The 13,739-nt window shown below is 39.7% G+C and overlaps 1 protein-coding gene across 2 annotated transcripts in view; it reads left to right on the top strand.

Moving 5' to 3' along the window:
- The first annotated feature begins 275 nt into the window (after positions 1–275).
- Positions 276–13,739, top strand: part of PRKD1 (protein kinase D1) — a 335,787-nt gene continuing 322,323 nt past the window's right edge. For both annotated transcript variants that reach the window (XM_043434656.1, XM_043434657.1), the window contains exon 1: positions 276–824. In XM_043434656.1, coding sequence (XP_043290591.1) covers positions 561–824 — 264 coding nt within the window. In that variant the 5' untranslated portion in view covers positions 276–560. The remainder of the gene's footprint in view (positions 825–13,739) is intronic.

The raw sequence follows: 13,739 nt of genomic DNA on the forward strand, positions 1-13,739 counted from the left end.
GGGAGGGAGGGAAGGGTCGAACCATGCTCGCGGAGGCGGCCCCACGCCCTGCCGCTCAGTCCTGCCCGGGCCACGGGAGGCTCAGGCCCAGGGAACCTCCGGCGGAGGGGGCGGCCACCGGGCACACTGCGGCCAGTGCGGCCGCGCGGCCGCGGCTCTTGCGGCTCCGGCGCCCGCCGGGTGGTGGCTCCGCAGTGCCCGCCCCTCGCTCCCCTACCCCGCCCCTCGCGCCCCCTCGCCCGCCCCCGCCCGGCGCCCGGGCCTCGCAGACCCGCCGCCCCGTCCCTCCGCGCGCGCCGCAGCTGCTGCTCCTCCGCGCGGCGGCGCCTCCCCCGCGCGCCGCCCGCGCTCCCGGCGGCGCAGCCCTCCCGCCTCGGCCATTTTCCCTCCACCCCCTCCCCTTCCCGATCCTCATCCCCTCGCCCTTCCCCCCGCGCGGGGACTTTTCCGGAAAGTTTTTATTTTCCGCCTCGACTCTTGAAGAAAGAAGCTCCCGGCTCGGCGGCAGCAAAACTTTTCAGCCGCCGGGCCCCGCGGCCCTCGGCGCGCCCGGCCGAGCGATGAGCGCCCCTCCGGTCCTGCGGCCGCCCAGCCCGCTGCTGCCCGTGGCGGCTGCAGCGGCGGCGGCGGCGGCCGCGCTGGTCCCGGGGTCCGGGCCGGGGCCCGCGCCGTTCCTGACTCCCGTCGCGGCCCCGGCCGGGGGCATCTCCTTCCATCTGCAGATCGGCCTGAGCCGCGAGCCGGTGCTGCTGCTGCAGGACTCGTCCGGGGACTACAGCCTGGCGCACGTCCGCGAGATGGCTTGCTCTATAGTCGACCAGAAGGTAAGGCGCCGCGCGACTCTGAGCCCGGCGCCTCCCCGCCGCGCTCGGGGCACTGCCCTCCGGCCGCCCCTCGCCGCGCCAACTTTCCGGCTCCGGGGGCTCGGCCGGCAGCCAGCCTAGCCGGCGCTCTGGAAGGGTCCGACACCGGCCGAGGTTGGACGCCCGCATCCGAGGCTCTGCCCTTCGTGTTGTCGAGTTCTCCCCTTGCCCCAACCTCTTTCTATTTCCGATTTCCCTCCAGTCTGCATCCTTCTCCCCCAATTCCATCCCTTTCAGGACATTTCCAGGTATCTTCTATTTTCTGGTCGCACCTCTCCCTCCCACTAAAGACTTCCCGGCTCTCCCCTCTCTCCGCTCTGGACCCTGGACCAGCTCACTCCTGGCGCCGAAATCCTCCTTCCTGCACTAGAGTTTCCCCGGGGACACGCTCAGCACGATTTCAGCACCACTCCCTTCCCCTTCAGGCCCCTCACCCAGCTCAGATTGATGCTGAGGAGTTCCTGGAATGATCTAGAGAGGAGGAATTTCTCACCTGTCAAATAAGCTTTTAAGAGAGAATGATTGACTCGGCCAGCTGTGAAAACAAATGACCAGACCACAGCTCCCCACCTCCTTGTGGTCTATTCCCAACTCTGTGAACATGGGCGCAATTTTTTCAACGATAAATCTGAAAGTTGCAGCCTTCTGGATTTTGATTCCCAGGGCACTGATGGTGGAGCTTTGAAGCCGGGGCACAGGCATGTGAATGGCGGGGGGTCCTGTCCAGGAGCACCCCAGGCTGGCTCTGCCCCCTAAGTTTTGAGGCTGTGGGACTTTGGACAGCGGCCACCAAAGGCAGAATGGGAAAAGGGCCATTCTCCTGGACCACGCCGCCCAGGGAGGAGACCTAGCCCGCCCATCGCTGTTTACTGTGCAGTTCTGAATTTCAGGTTGTTTCTGTGGCGGTCCAGAGGGGAGTTTCATGGAAGGGGGTGATAAGAGTGAAAAGGAAAGGGGGCCTTGGCGCCAGTCTTCTTAGTGTAAACAGTGGGGGTTTCTGGGTGGAGACAGAGGTCTCTAAAGGTGCTGAATTTCAGCCCTGAAGGACTAACTGGTACTTGCCTTATAAAGGTCCCTTGAATAATCATGAAAGCTTTCTTTAAACTGTTTGGAACAGAATTTGCTAAACCTGTGTGTTGTGAATTGTAGCACTGAGCACAGAAATAGTAGGAAAAATCCCTAGGGAGAAATCACTAGTCTAAAAGTTGTAAAAGTTCTGGAGGCCAGACGAAGTTAACAGTGAGTGTCAGGAGTTTTTGTTTATTGAACGGGTGACATTTTATAATACGTGTGACTCTCAGTTTTTTGCATCTTCCACGTAAATGGCAGATACTGTCTAATTCTGTTTTAAGTCATATCATATGCCTTCTCCTCATCAATACTGTGGAGTGTCTATTGCAGGTTAACGGGAGCCTTCTCCTGGGCACTGAAAGCCTTCCCTTAATGGAAGTTGCAGTCTACAACAATTTCCATTGGAGTGCAAGCCAGTTAATTAAAGGACAATAATGAATAAGCACATAAAGAACTTAAGATAAAGTTTCTTAAAAGCTAATGTGATTGTATAGAATTTTAGCTGAAAGCAAGTGAGTTACAGGTAATATTCATTGGGTCAAGTTAATATGGACAGACTATCTTTGAACAGTTTTAAAGGGTGTGCCTGTGCACACACCCGCGCACACACACACATACATGCATATAGCCACACCTCGATGGAATTTAGAATGGGGAGAAATATGCCTGTATCAAGAGGTTTGAGATAGAAATTGAATGAAGAGTGAATTCTTATCTCTGTAACTACCAAGAGGAATCCTTTGTGGAGGGGATGATACGTGTGCAGGAGAGCAGCAGAAAGCACCTATGGAATATAGAGGACCTGAGGATAGTGACTAAAATATTTAGAGAAAGTAAAATTATGAAAAGGCCTTTCAATTAAGATGAACTCAAATTACTAGGAGTCTCTGTATCTTTTACATAGAGACATCAAATCAAGGGCAGCTGAAAGATGGATTTGCTGTTTGGAGTATGTTTTAAAAGGCCAAAAATGTTATGGCCGAAGGAAGACTGGAGTTCATGAGCTAATAGAACCCTGAGCCAAAGCTCTGGGGGAGAGAGCTGGAGAGACACTGGCAAAGAGAAATCACCAGTCCTGGTGACTGATTTACAAGGGGAACCCCTTCCTTTTCTATTTATTCTAGTAGTTCTTCTGTCTCTAAGAGTTTGAGAGTTTGTTTGGGATAGCCGAATAAAGATCTCACTTACACTTTTTTTTTTTTTGGCTGGGGGTGGGGGTGGGATGTTGTGGCAAAGAGAGATTTAGAGATGTGTGTGGATTTGAGAGTTGTTTATATACAGGATACTGTAATTAGGTATTTACTCGATAGGAAAAAATTTCATCTATCTGTTTTCTGTCATCTATCTTGAGATACAATTATACCTCAAGGTTAAGAGGGCTGAGTATCCATCACAGGATAGCAGAGACAGCAGAAATGGAGGAGGGGGTCAGTGTAGAGTCAAGGAAATGGGAAGAATTTCTTTGTCCCTTATTTCAGATTCTCTTGAATTACTTTCTCAAGATACTAACTCAGAGATAGGATGACAGGAGAGAAAAAGAGAGGAAGAGAGGAAGGGAGAGAAATGGATGTTTTAGGACAGTGCTGGGATTTAGAAGTCATTTACAATTTACTATGTAGAATGGATTTCTCTAGATTTTCTGAGCCCTCCACATTCATTGCGTTGTAACATGTTAAGAAGGTTTTCACATGATAGGTTTGAGAGTTTCCTAAATACTAACAGAGATTGGACTATCTTAAATCTTTGAAAGTATTAGCTGACAGTTCAGTTTTTATCAGCAGCATTCATGGGACATTTTCTGTGGGATGAATGACTGTGAAATGACTAAATAAGAGAGGTCCGTCTCTGAGAAATAGTATTTTAAATCACTTTTGCTATTACTTAGAATTTATAGTTTTTCGTTAATCATGTAGGTTTGCTAAGTGGCAGATAGATGATTATGCTTGAAAATTTTTGATGGTAATGGAGCAAAAATATTCTGATTTTAAGATAAATGTACCCTAAGAATGTCCTGAATTATATAGCTAAAGAATTTTTAAACATAAGTATTTTTAATATTTAATATAATTTTTATATTATATTAGAGCATAGTTAATTTACAGTGTGTTTCAGGTGTACAGCAAAGTGATTCAGTTGAATTTTTAAAATATTTTAGTTTAGGTGAAAAATCTAAAGTGCCACATACATATCGGTATGTAACACTTTATGAATACAGAGGTAGAAGTAATTCCTTCTTTTTGGGGAAATATGTTTAAGGTCTCTATATTATGCTTATTTCTTTACTTTGCAAGCATGTAACCTTGAAGGCTGGTTGTGTATAAAGATATATATCATGTTAGATAGTATTCATGACTATTATTTTCTGGAGGGTAAAAATAGTTACAGTAATTGACTTCACTTTGAAACATTGTTACTTTCTACTATCAAAAGAACCTTGAATATATAGACTAAGAAGGAATTGTTTTGAAACAAGGAGCCCTATTCCAAAGGAAGAATTACTTTAGTTTCACATATTGTCTGTGTGTCTATGTGCACACACACACGCTTTTTAAAAATAAGCAGTATTAATTTAGGGATGTGGAATGCAATTAATAGGACTGTCCAGTCATTTTGCCTGTTATCTTATTAGATAGACAGCTCATATTTCCCTTTTGAATTTACTTAAATGAAGTAATAGCATCTCTAAGGCTCCTGGCATATTTTTACTTTGCATAGTCATTTTTCTGACCAAGGAAATAAGAAGTGAAATTTTAGGGACAATAGTTCATTAAAGGTAGAACAAAGGTTAGAGCCTTAGTTTGAGAGCAGCTGTGCTCTGCTTATAGTTGTTTTGCTTTCTTAATTGTAAATTGTTTTCTTAACACTTGTAGTGTCACTTTAATTTTATTGTTAATTTTAGCTATGCTACTTCTACACAGATTGAAGAAACTGGGAATGACTAACTGTTTGACCAGGTCAGCACACATAGGCCAACAAAATCCTTTTAAGCAAATAGATATTTGGGTTGTAGGTTTGTATATTTTTATTCAGAATTTACATTTATCATCATTGTATTGTCATCATTTACTTTGTCATCATTTACACTGTCATCATTGTCATCATTGACAGTTTACGATTGTCATCATTTCTGTTATTTCTGATTTAATGATGAAGTATAGAATGTGTCAGTTCATTAAGTAAGTCTTAAAGTAATATAATGCTTTAATACGGTGTATTTAAATTTTCAAGTTTAGTTTATAATAGGATTATATTTTTATATATATGTAATGCCTGTGTAATATATACATATGTAGTATATTGTCTAAGTATCTAAGTGTGTTTTGAAACATAATTTTGAAAGCCTAATTATCCGTGTACAGCCGCCATATATTAAAGTATTGTTTTATAATTTGCATTATAGGCTGCAAAATTGAGGCCTCATTGTATATCTTATAATGCAAAAGAGAAACTCTGCTTTATGTTTTTTCTATCAATACACAGAACTAAAAACCTTTTCATATCAGTGTATGCTGTTGAACACTTTCCCAAGGAAATATCATTTGTGTCAGTCTTCCAAACTTTGGGCTGGGAGAATTGGACAATTGGCTGTTTTGACAAATATATGCATTACTTTAGATCTTTAGATCCAGGATTAAAATAAATTGGAAAGACTTTTCTGAGACAGCTATAGTCTGTATATATGTGAGAGAGGAGGTTAAGTGGAGCTGGAAAACTGTTAATAGTTTATGAATGTGTTGCTCTGTACACCAAACTCCTGTCATAATCATTAAGGGAGATTTCAAACTTTATTTTGCCAATTATTGTTACTCTATTTGTGAGATGATTGTATGTAGGTCTTCACTATTCATGGATGCCTTTTAATGACCTTACTAGACAAATCAAAATCCTATAAATGTATGGTTGTCACTTACCTAAAATTACTTTGAAGAGTAAAGATAATATGTGTAGAGCATTAAATATACTGCTGGTATATAGGTGAATAATAAATAATGTTACTGATATATAAGGCTTTATAGACTAGCATATTATTTTATTAATAAAGAAATGTATAGTCTGTTGTCTTATTCTTATCTCAATATAAAATTAAAATTTTATTAAAAAGCAATATGGCCGTAAGGCCAAGGTAACATTTTTTTCCCTTGACCTCTACAATAGGGCAAATCTTAGGAGTAATTGCTTTTTGATACTGCCTCTCAATTTTCAACCTCTCAAAATTTGTCAAGGAGCAATTTGATTATTATAAAATGAAAAACACAAATGTTGATAAAGATCATTATATTGCTTTTTATTATTTTTTGACAAGTTGATTTAATTCCTTTTCAATTGCAAGTGGGATTCCAATGATATCTCATTTGATAAAAAGCCAAATAAAATAGGTAATGGTACCACATCTGACAGTATAATGATTCTCAGATCTGGTCCTCAAGACAAATAAAAAGTTATTTTGCAAATTAATCATTGATGTGAGGAGGAACACACTTTGAAATGGCTTATAGAGATCACATTTTGCTGTCATGCTAGCATCTAGAGCTAGTTTGCTAAACTGTTACATCTGACGAACAGCTGATAATAGAATAACATAGTTGTGCACATGCAGAAGTGTTAGACTGGGGCTAGAGGTGATTTTACTGGGGAACAGTTAAGATAGAAATTTGGCTAAGCCAGTCACAAGTCTTTTTCCAGATCTTTTCACCAGCTGCTGCTTACCACTCATGGAAGTTCATGCTCCATTATAAAACCTTCAGACAATAATAATCAATAATTATTCATTCATCCTTTGAAGAAAAAAAGTGGAATGCATAATTATATGAAAGCTATATATTTGTATGTATTACACTGGAATCATTGAATAAGTTCTCAGTTCAGTTTAGTTGCTCAGTCGTGTCCAACTCTTTGTGACCCCATGACCTGGAGCGCTCCAGGCCTCCCTGTTCATCACCAACTCCCTGAGTTCACCCAAACTCATGTTGGTGATGCCATTCGACCGTCTTATCCTCTCTCGTCCCCTTCTCCTCCTGCCCTCAATCTTTCCCAGCAGCAGCATCTTTTCAAATGAGTCAGCTCTTCGCATCAGGTGGCCAGAGGATTGGAGTTTCAGCTTCAACATTAGTCCTTCCAATGAACACCCAGGACTGATCTTCTTTAGGATGGACTGGTTGGATCTCCTTGCAGTCCAAGGGACTCTCAAGAATCTTCTCCAACACCACAGTTCAAAAGCATCAATTCTTTGATGCTTAGCTTTCTTTGTAGTCCAGCTCTTACATCCATAGATGACTCCTGGAAAAACCATAGCCTTGACTAGACAGACCTTTGTTGACAAAGGTCTCTGCTTTTTAATATGCTGTCTAGGTTGGTCATAACTTTCTTTCCAAGGAGTCAAACATCTTAATTTCATGGCTGCAATCACCATCTGCAGTGATTTTGGAGCCCCCAAAAGAGTCAGCCACTGTTTCCACTGTTTCCCCATCTCTTTGCCATGAAGTGATGGGACCCGATTCCATTATCTTAGTTTTCTGAATGTTGAGTTTTAAGCCAACTTTTTCACTCTCCTCTTTCAATTTCATCAAGAGGCTCTTTAGTTCTTCTTTGCTTTCTGCCATAAGGTTGGTGTCATCTGCATATCTGAGGTTATTGATATTTCTCCCAGCAATCTTGATTCCAGCTTGTGCTTCTTCCAGCCCAGCGTTTCTCATGATGTACTCTGCATAAAAGTTAAATAAGCAGGGTGACAGTATACAGCCTTGAGGTACTCCTTTTCCTAATAAGTTCTCAAGCTGTAGTGAAAGACTAGTATAATCATCAAGATAGCAGGGCTGGACTCAGATTGGATTAGAAGTGAGTAAAATTCAGTTCCGTTGGAGTTGATCATAACATAAAGGTTCTTTTTAAAAATGTTTGTTTGCATTGTTTTTGTGTGTTGAAAATAGCTAATGCTTTTGACTTTGGATAGTCACTTCTGTTCATCTGTAAAATCTAAGCCCAAATGTGGAAATACAGGTTAAAAATATAGGATGCTTTTAAAGATAGTGCTGATCTTTTAATGTCCCCAGTATTATTCTACAGAGGTTTTGAAAATAAGATTTAAGTTTCTTAAATCTTTCCTTGAGGCTGAAATATGTTAGCACAACATAAAACAAAAAGAAAAAGTACATCAATTTTTTCTTTCTTTTGATAGAACTTAGATACAGAGAAAATGGTTGTTTTGCTCACAGATATTAAAAGTTCTTTTCCATCTATAAGAATATGTGAAATTTCCCCCAGGAATTCCTCTGATACTGTCAACCAAATATTTTTGTACCATTAAAAACCAATAATGACAGCACCACTTGAAGTTACTTGGCAGCAGAGAAACCCACATTATGCTGTTTCTTATTCTGTCTTTCTAGTCTCACAGGAAAGAGATAAATAAGTAAAGCCTTTAATTACATGTCCACTGTGGCCATTTTGGAATATCTTACAATTTGTATACTTAAAAAGGTGAGAATTGATATAAGAACACTACACATTGAGACACAGTTATGCCTGTCCAAATTTACAATTTCCTATATTGAAGTTTCTTCCAAGGTTTCAAAAAGACTATATTAGACTAAAGCTAGATAGTTGATACAGCAGCTAAACAATATTGGCAAATATGAAGATTAGATTTTTAAATATGCAATCATGCACAGATTTTGTTCAACTTATTTTAGTGAAAAGGAAAAAAAGTTATGTACTTTTCATTGCATCACTGGTTCATTGGCTTTTATTCTGTCTAGGTCACTGATTGTTGAGGAATTTGTTGAATTTACTGCTTGTATTTAGGCACAATTTAAAAAATGTCTGAATTCTTTGCTCCATAATTGTCAGGAGATTTTTTTTTCGCATACATGTCATGCAAGGAATGAAAAATACGAATATGATCATGAAAATATGAGCCAGAAGCCGCTGTGGCTTTCACCATTGTTAAAAGCAGGAAGGAATTGAGGGAATGGTTGGGTACGAAAAGGGTGGGAGTTAAGCTGTGGTGATGGCACTGAATCCAGGGTGCTTGAGTAGATTTGGGTAGGTGACCATCGGTGAGGCCTGTGGGGTACCTGAGACTAGTGGTACCTGAGGGCAGCAAAGGAGACTGAGGGCACAGCTCTGACCTCTTATGGACTGAGTCAGCAGGAGTGGAAGTGGCTTTTTACAAGCAGATAGTCCTCTTGGGAAGTTTTAAGAATGTCACAGATGAGGGGTTCAAATAGCAACTCCATGAGGACTTGACTGAGAGTTTCAGGAAGGATTCTGCTCTTGGTGACAAAGGCCCACAAAAGGAGCCTCCAGGAGCCACACCTCCTGGCATGGACTCTGCGTGCCTGTCTGTATCTTAGCGTCTTGGCATTGGTCGTGTCTGTTTTTCACAGTAGCCCTTTGTGATAGGCATTTTCTCTCCATTTTAAGGTTGAAGGAGCTGAATAAGGGTCAGAGAGGTTAAATCATTTGCTACTCCCATCATGTAACTATTAAGTGAAAAGCAAAGCCACTCAATTCTTTATTCCTCTCACTTAGGTAGTCTTAAGAACAGGGAGAGCTGGAATGGCCATAGGTCTATACACAGAGTCTGGAATTTGACCAAAGTGAGAGGGAGGGGAATGTTAAACTCCCTTACATTAAACTCCCTACTTAGAAACACTTCAGCTTTGACAGTGTTATGTTATTTCTATTAGTTTAAATTATTTCTTAGTCTGGAAGACTTGCCTTATTTTGGTTCACATCCCAGTTAGTGGTCAGGTTAGCTGAGATTCTAACCTCTTTGGGGGATACCACTGCGTGTCCCCCATCTTATCAGTGGCAAGATACCCATAAGGGACATGTAATACGGACTGTCATGCGGATATTAGGGCCTTTAGAGATACGTGATTGCCTGAAGTAGTGATATTTTAGAAACATGGATTACCCTTGAAGAGTCATATAAACTGCAGTGTATCTACTTGTTATTTAAATAAATATCTACGTAGCAGAATCTGGTTTGGTATTTGCTTTCATTGTACTCCGGTAAGAAGATGTAAGGATAGCCAATCCTCACCCATCTTTATAAATTTCCAGACACCACTGTTGTTTATCCAGAGAAGTTAATTATCCTGTGTGATTAAATTTCCTGGGTTGGTTCACAGCACTTCCTTCCTAGGAAATGTGGACATGGAGGTGTTTTGAAAGAAGCGATTATGGTAAGAATATGTATTGGTCAAGTGTGGCTCAAGACTAGTGGATGTAAAGAATCTTAGCTACCTATGAAAATCAATGAATCATTTCTTCGTAAATAGGACATTGATTGTGAGAAGATTCTGAGAAAATAGTCAAGGGTCTTAAGAAAAGTGCCTGTCAGTGGTTGCTTTTCATTTGAGAAGTATGTGGATTGACTGTGTGCATATGCTAAGGATTATGGTTTGCACGTATGTTTCCTCTTTTCTATTAATTTAATGTATTTGTTTATTTTTGGTCACTTATAAGTTAGCCTGCCATAAGGTAAACTCTCACTTATACATAATCAATTGCAGGCCACATGGAAGTTTTCCTTTTCACTTTAGTAGTGCTAACCAGTCTGGATTGTGAATTGCTCCTTTGCATTGTTTGTGTACAGGGCTAAGGCCAGCACTTCCTGTGTAGACTAATTATACTGTCTTTAGGCTTTACAGAAATGTAATTGCTTGTATAAGTGGACATGATTTGATTTAAAGTATGACATAACTCAGTTTTATCCTAAGGGTTCCTGCCCTGAATGACTGTCGGGAAGCGTATAGGAAAGTAGTTATATTCAGCCCTGATGGGTTGGAAATGTACCTGAAATATTGCCTGTCTTTGATATATTTGGAACTTTGCAGCTTTAGTATAATGGACAAGTTTCATAGGGAATTCTCTTTTGACATTACTCACTGGTAGTCTCTTGGCTAACATGAAAGCAAAGACCTATCTGGCTGTAATAGAAATCTGAATTTACTAGATGTTTCCTAGTGCAGTACTGTGCCTGTAAGCCTTATCTTGAGATAACCCATCTTGAATTAGGAGAACATAGCTTCAGTTGCTGATCAAGGAGTAGTAAAGTGAATTGCTCGTGCCTTCTCTAACAATGATCAGTGCTGAGAAAAAATTACTTAGGTTTAGAGTAGTTTCTTGACAGGGAGGTTCTGTGCCCTTTCCTTTGACACATGCTAATTCCATCTGCTACTGTGGTACCTATTTTCACCTGGGATGTAGATTTTTAGAGTATTTAAAGAAATCCAACAGCTTGCATAGATTTGCAAAGAATGAAAGACTAGATCTTGCATGTTCTTGGCTTTTATTCAATTCTCTGGGAAGAATATGGAGCAACAGTGATGATACAATAAGAATGGACTAATTTAATTGAGTGGAGTTACATAGAGTGACCAGATGCCCACTTACCTGGGACAGTTGTGTCTGTTGTCCTGGAAATCCTTTAAATTGTATGTTTATTGATAAAAACGGTGGAGTTTTAAGTTAAAAACAAGCAACAAACAAAAACAGAAAGAAAACCTTACTGAGGACAGACATTGTGTTGCCTTTTGGCCAAATGTCCTTGTATATTTAAAGATAAAAGCAAAACTTACATGTCAAATTTATTTCATGGAGTCTTCAGATTACATGTATTAATGATGTCACTTTGAGTAACTATTCTTAATGGATTCTTAGAGTAGTATCCCCTTTGATCAAAAATGTCTTTTTTGATATAACTTTAAGATATACCCAGTATTTAGAATTGATTTCATAAACCAGTTAATTAGACCTGACTTTGAATATAGTATCTAAAGTAATTTGCACTCTATTTTTCCAACCAGTCAGTGTAAATCAAGGTGCCGTGATACTTATGTACGTGTTTTTGTTTCAAACAGCAGATAATTTTACTTATTTTGGTGATTCATGCTACCCTTATTAATTCAAGTAAGTAAACAGAAAGGCCTGCCTTGAAGCTCCAGTACCCTTGGCAACCATCACAAAGGCAGAATACTCTGACTTACATCCAGAGGGATAACATTATCATAGTTTCACGTTGTACTATCTTTTATTCTCTGGTCTGCAGAAAGTATAATGTGGTTAGCAGGAAGGAGAGAAATTGCACATCAATATCCTTGATTACTTAGAAGACTTATATTTAAAAAACAAGTGGGCAAATAAGGGAGATAATTTTTTGGAAATCGTATTGTCCCATGATAATAATGTGTAGGTGGTAGCTCATGTTTTCTTAAGATATTCACAGGCATAGCCTGGAAGAAGCAAATATATGAGTTGTACCTAGTCCTCTATGCTTGACTTCTATTGATGATTATACTGTTGAAATAATATTAAGAATTTTAGGTTCAGAAATTACAGTGTTGAAAATAATGCAAGTAAATGGGGTCTAAAGCCATTTGAAAAGAAATTTGATTTTGTATGATCATTTCTGTTTAGAATTTTCCATACATGAACTATTATCATTTTATACTTCAATTAAATAATTGTTTTTCTTTTAATTTGAAACCTATGTTTTTCTTTTATTTTGAAAATTATAGAATTGCCACACATAATGGCTGAATAGTGATCCTCAGAGATGTCCGCATCTTAACTCCTGGAACCTGTAAATGATGAGGCAAAAGGGGCTTCGCAGATGGTGGCTGAGTCTCTTGAGGTCAGGAGAGTATCCTGGATTCTCTGAAGTAATATTAAGAATTTTATGTGCATGGCCAGTCCCATCGTGTAAACCCTTAAAAGTGGTGAATCTTCTAGGATAGGTCAGACGGATGAGACTGCGAAGCAGGGAAGATTACAAGCATAAGAAGGACTGGATTCCCTGTTGCTGACTTGGAAGTGGAGGAAATGGGCTGGAAACCAGGGAATGCTGGGGTCCTTCTGAGGGGAAAACAGGAGGAGACCAAGCATAAGAATAGGAAGAGATGAAAAAAAAAAAAAGAATAGGAAGAGATGTGACAGCAGAGACTGGAGGGGAGGTATTTGAAAAACGGGTCTTGAGCCAAGCCATAACAGTTGAAACTAGAAGCTGAAAAAGACAGGAAAAATGATTCTCCCGTAGAACCTCTGGAAGAACCAGACATTTACTTTAACTCTGTGAGGTTGACTTTGGACTCTAGAACTCTGAGAGGATAAATTTGTGCTTTTCAAAGTTGCTAAGTTTGTGGTAGTTTATTACAGAAGTAACAGGATACTAATATACCACATTAACTGCCGAAAAAGTGAGAAATTCAGCTAAATTACAAAATGGGAGGTCTTGTTCTATAAATGAATATGCTCATCATAACTCACATACTGTTCTTTTCTCTTTTCATATGGTACTTTCTATGTCAAGTTTTAAATATAAAATGTTCAGCGCCTTGGGGATAATTTTTGTGTGAAGGCTATTCAGATATTTACATTGGTTTTAGAATTTAGTTTGCAAGTTTTTAAAGTTATAGATTCAGATGTTAGTCTTAATCTTTCTAGTGCAACTTATATTTAAAATTTTTACTCTAGGAGACAATCACATATAAGAATCTTTGAAGAATTAATATCCTTTGCAAATCCAATTATTTAGATACTTTCAAACATTTTAATGTATTTGATTTCCTTTAAATACTGCAATCACCTGCCTGATAAACCTTTATATCTTCTTAAGTAATTTTTATACATTTGATAAATGAAACTTTAAATACGCAAATAAGGTAAAATTTAAGTTCTTAAGTGTTCTGTTGCCATATACATAAGCCAAAATTAAAATTAATTGCCTAATTATATTTACATAATTATAAGTGAAAGTATTAATAAAAGCATTAATATGATGTTTTTGCCTCTTAAACT

This window comes from Cervus canadensis, chromosome 17 (assembly GCF_019320065.1).
Source record: "Cervus canadensis isolate Bull #8, Minnesota chromosome 17, ASM1932006v1, whole genome shotgun sequence".
Classification (NCBI taxonomy): domain Eukaryota; kingdom Metazoa; phylum Chordata; class Mammalia; order Artiodactyla; family Cervidae; genus Cervus; species Cervus canadensis.